Below are 3,698 nucleotides of genomic sequence, written 5' to 3'. Positions count from 1 at the left end.
CTTTCCGTGCGTGAAGCTCGGGAACTTGGGGGATTTAGTTCTTCGGAAACGCAGGGCTGTGAACCGCACCGAAGTATCTTCAAGACGCCTTTTCACTTCAAAACTCCATAGAAATGCGAAACACTCCCTTTACGCGCATTTACGAAGAATACTATGCGTATAGATAAGACAGTACTAACAACCCTACTCCTCGTATTCTACGAGGAATAGGTCTATGGACACTGTTATCTGGCTAGAAACAGGTTATAAGGTGCCAGCTTTGGGTAGTCGTCTCTTTCTACGCCATAGAACCGCCGGTTTTAGATAAACCTTTTCAAAACCCCGGCCGTGACCATCCATCCATCCGCCGGGGACGTTATCCCAGTTTTCGGTGGTCAGTATGCGAATAATCAAACACGATAACTGCTCGTGAACAAACACTGTCATGGTCATGCGAAAATGATGTCCCGTTGATGTATTTAGTTGGTAACTTCAGTTCACATCCAAAACCCATAGCATGTTTTGTAGCATAAAAAGCTTGAAATGGCCTCAGTAAGCGACGCGCTCGTCAAATCTCACAGTGGCTATAACGTTCCAAGCAACCTTCTGCTTACATTCCCTGAAGGGTGTATAAATCACTGTCATACTTACATCGTTAGTATTGCCTACTTATTTATAGCATTGCGCCTCTGCAACACTGAAGCACACCTCGATGAAGTAGAAGGACCACGATGGCCTGCAACGTCAAAATACCGCCATCACCAGACCGTGAAGCTGAAGTTCCTAACGAAGGCCTGTACCGGCTGCGCGAAATCCCGCCCCGGTTCCGTAACGTTCGCGGAGCCGTCTCGCGGCTCCACCTAGACGAGTGAGCTCCGTCAGTAATCGGTGGCGAACAGAACCGATGTGATGCTCCTCTCGGGCAGGTGGACGTCCAGCGTGCCGCGGTTCGGCTGCGCCACCGTCACGTCCACGCCGCTGTCGGCCTTGTTCAGCATCGTCAGCACCGTCTGGCCGTCGGGTGTGAAGCCGATCGTGGTCTTCACGTCAGCGGCGGCGACGCCGTCCCTGCGGACCTCGCCGAAGGTGGTCATCACGGTGCCCGGCGGCATGAGCGCTGAGAAGTGACCCAGCACGTAGAACATGGGCTGCTTGAAGAACCGCTCCTTCTCAGCGTCCACGATGATCGGCGAGTCGACGAAGTTTCCGACCCAGTTGGGACCGCCAATCCGATCCAGCGCGATGTTCCAGTCGACCCACCCGGTGACCCAGTTGTTGAGGTCATCGATGATGTCGACGGCGTACGACTCCGCACGCTCCCAGCTGCCGAGCACCACCTTGTCGGCCGAGTAAGAGCCCTCGCACGCCTCGGTGGCCAGCAGGAACTTGTCCGGGTGGTTGTTGTGCGTGTCGGTGAGCACGCTGGCCGGCGTGTCCAGGTCGCGGTACCAGTGCACGGCGATGCCGGCCACGAACGCCGCCGCCGCCTCGTCAGCCAACACCGTGTCGGCCCAGTCGGGCAGCAGGCTCCGCTGGTCGTCCAGGATCATCACCATCGTCTCGTTGAAGTCGGCGGAGGCGCGCAGGGTCGGCCCCAGGTTATCGCGCACCCAGGTCAGCTGGGTGTCCGCCGTCCAGCCCATGGTATTCCACGCGCCCGGGCTGAGACCTCCGTTTGTGGGCTCGTTCTGCGTGGTCAGTGCGCCCACGAAGACGCCGGCCTCCTTGTATGCCTTCATGAAGCGCATGTGGTAGTCAGCCCACAGTTGGAAGTACTCGGGCTTCAGCGAGCCAAGACCGGTAAGGTTGTTGTTGGTCTTCATCCACGCGGGCGCCGACCAGGCCGATCCGAACAGCCTCAAGCTGCCGCCCGACATATTGTGAGCGGTCAGAAGGTGCGGGATCTTCAGGAGGGTGTCCTCCTCGGTCAGCGCGAAGTTCTCTAGCTTGTCATCACCGGGTACGTCGTCATAGGTGTACGGACGGGTGGAAAAGTCACAACCTCCGATCGGGATGCGACCTATCGTGTAGCGCAGGCCATCGGGCGCGAAGTAGGAGTGCAGCAGCTGCGCCTGCACGTCCTCCGGCAGGCTGTTGATGTTGACGCCCGCCGCGTCCGTGAAGGCGCCGCCAAAGCCAAGCAGGCGCTGGCGCAAGTCCCCCTGGCCCAGATTCAGTGTGAGCGCGGCCGGCTGAGGGTGGGCCATCGGCTTCCACTGGGCAGAGGAGACGACGAAGCGGTCGCCGGCGCGCGAGGAGGTCACCACCGTGGCGTTGGCGCCCATCGCGGGGGTCAGGCTCGGAAACGGGTCACAGTAGGTGGCGTTGCACACGCACACGACGCTATCACCTTCGAACTGCAGGGGCGAACACGGCTGCGCGTCGGCGCCTGACCCCGCCGCCGCCGCCGCCGCAGGCGACAGCAGGCAACCCACCCACAGCAGTGCCGTCAACGTCGCCATCGCCATCAGCACGTTCAGGCGGCAGTGATGTCAACTCTCACCGAGCGCCCGGTTTTGACAGAACTACAGAAGCCGGCTGTCGCTTTCCCAGCGTCGTACCGCTTCCGTATCTGATAGCGCCGCGGCCGAAACCGCAGACGCGGAAGGCTGAACGCGCCGGGGGGTGTTTACACGCGCGTGTCTCGTCACACTGATGCGATCTCCGAGCCCAGTTGCGCCGATAGACACGTGGCGAACGGCTGGTGAGTGCGGTTGTTCTTCAGGGCTGGTGGCCGTTTTTCCGACGAAATTTACCACTTTTGAGGCCAGGGGCTCGCCGAATATTCCGCAGGGCTTTTAGCGGATAGCGCTGGCGGCACAGCGGATTTTTGGGGCTTTCAAAACACAAACATCAGAAAATGGCTAATTTTCAGGTCCTAGAGAGCTGTATAAGATTTCTGTTTCTGTAACAAAATTATATTTACCGGCAGTAAATATCTCCAGAATTATGTAAACCTTCAGATGTGTAACGGCATTAATTCTCCAGAATGCTTAAAAGACTCTATGACGAGAAAAGCACGAGAAGGCAACTAAACCTCCTGGGAAATGGCTCATCCACCTTATTCCATCTTTTCCATCGGAATCTTAAGTATGCCTGGAGTCCGAAATGCTATCCGAAGCTTCCTTAAAAAGTCGCCTTCAGCGTCTCACCACCTGCCAGTTGCATCAAACAGTACTGGATCGCAAGGCGATGCCCTACTTTTTGATTGGTTTAGGCGACCATCGGACGACGTCGTACTCGTTTCTCAGTGGTGAACTATCACGTCATTTCTGGACCCCACGACCATGAATCGTCTCCGACGCGCACAGTATACAAGCCGCGCCATTGATAACCGCGCATGCTCTAACCCTCTCCGGGCTCGATGACGCAAGACCGCTGTTGGTTGTGTGTGTGGACCTTGTGGTGCGAGTGGTGGTGCGTGCAAGTGAACAAAAAAATAGAAGCTGTGTTTGACAAGATCTCTCTTTTTCGTTGGACTCGCGAGAAAGACTGGCACAGGCACGGTCTCTGTCTCTGTCAAGGTCTTCACTAGTAACAACTATCACGCAAACAGTCAGAAATTTCCTGCAGTTTCAATTAAACACCAAAAGGGCCAATTATATCGCCAGTATTTTTGGCTGTGTGACAAAAAGATGCATTATTTTGATAATAAAACAGTATTATTGTTACCATTGTTATCTATAGCCCAGCAACAGACATGCCAAAACCATCATCTT

General features: G+C 55.8%; 1 protein-coding gene across 1 annotated transcript; it reads right to left on the bottom strand.

The window, feature by feature from the left end:
- Window positions 1–428: 428 nt before the first annotated feature.
- Window positions 429–2,454, bottom strand: LOC119114254 (lysosomal acid glucosylceramidase-like). The gene has a single exon (XM_037238450.1). It carries the CDS (start codon window positions 2,445–2,447, stop codon window positions 858–860), a length of 1,590 nt encoding a protein of 529 aa, XP_037094345.1. The 5' UTR covers window positions 2,448–2,454; the 3' UTR covers window positions 429–857.
- Window positions 2,455–3,698: the final 1,244 nt, after the last annotated feature.

The sequence above is a fragment of the Pollicipes pollicipes genome, unplaced genomic scaffold, assembly GCF_011947565.3.
Source record: "Pollicipes pollicipes isolate AB1234 unplaced genomic scaffold, Ppol_2.1 Scaffold_7262;HRSCAF=8765_pilon_pilon_pilon, whole genome shotgun sequence".
In the NCBI taxonomy this organism is placed as follows: domain Eukaryota; kingdom Metazoa; phylum Arthropoda; class Thecostraca; order Pollicipedomorpha; family Pollicipedidae; genus Pollicipes; species Pollicipes pollicipes.
This window is presented reverse-complemented; position numbering and strand designations above follow the sequence as displayed.

Coding starts and splice junctions, on each gene's coding strand:
- LOC119114254 (XM_037238450.1), bottom strand. CDS start 2,447: ATGGCGATGGCGACGTTGACGGCACTGCTGTGGGTGGGTTGCCTGCTG.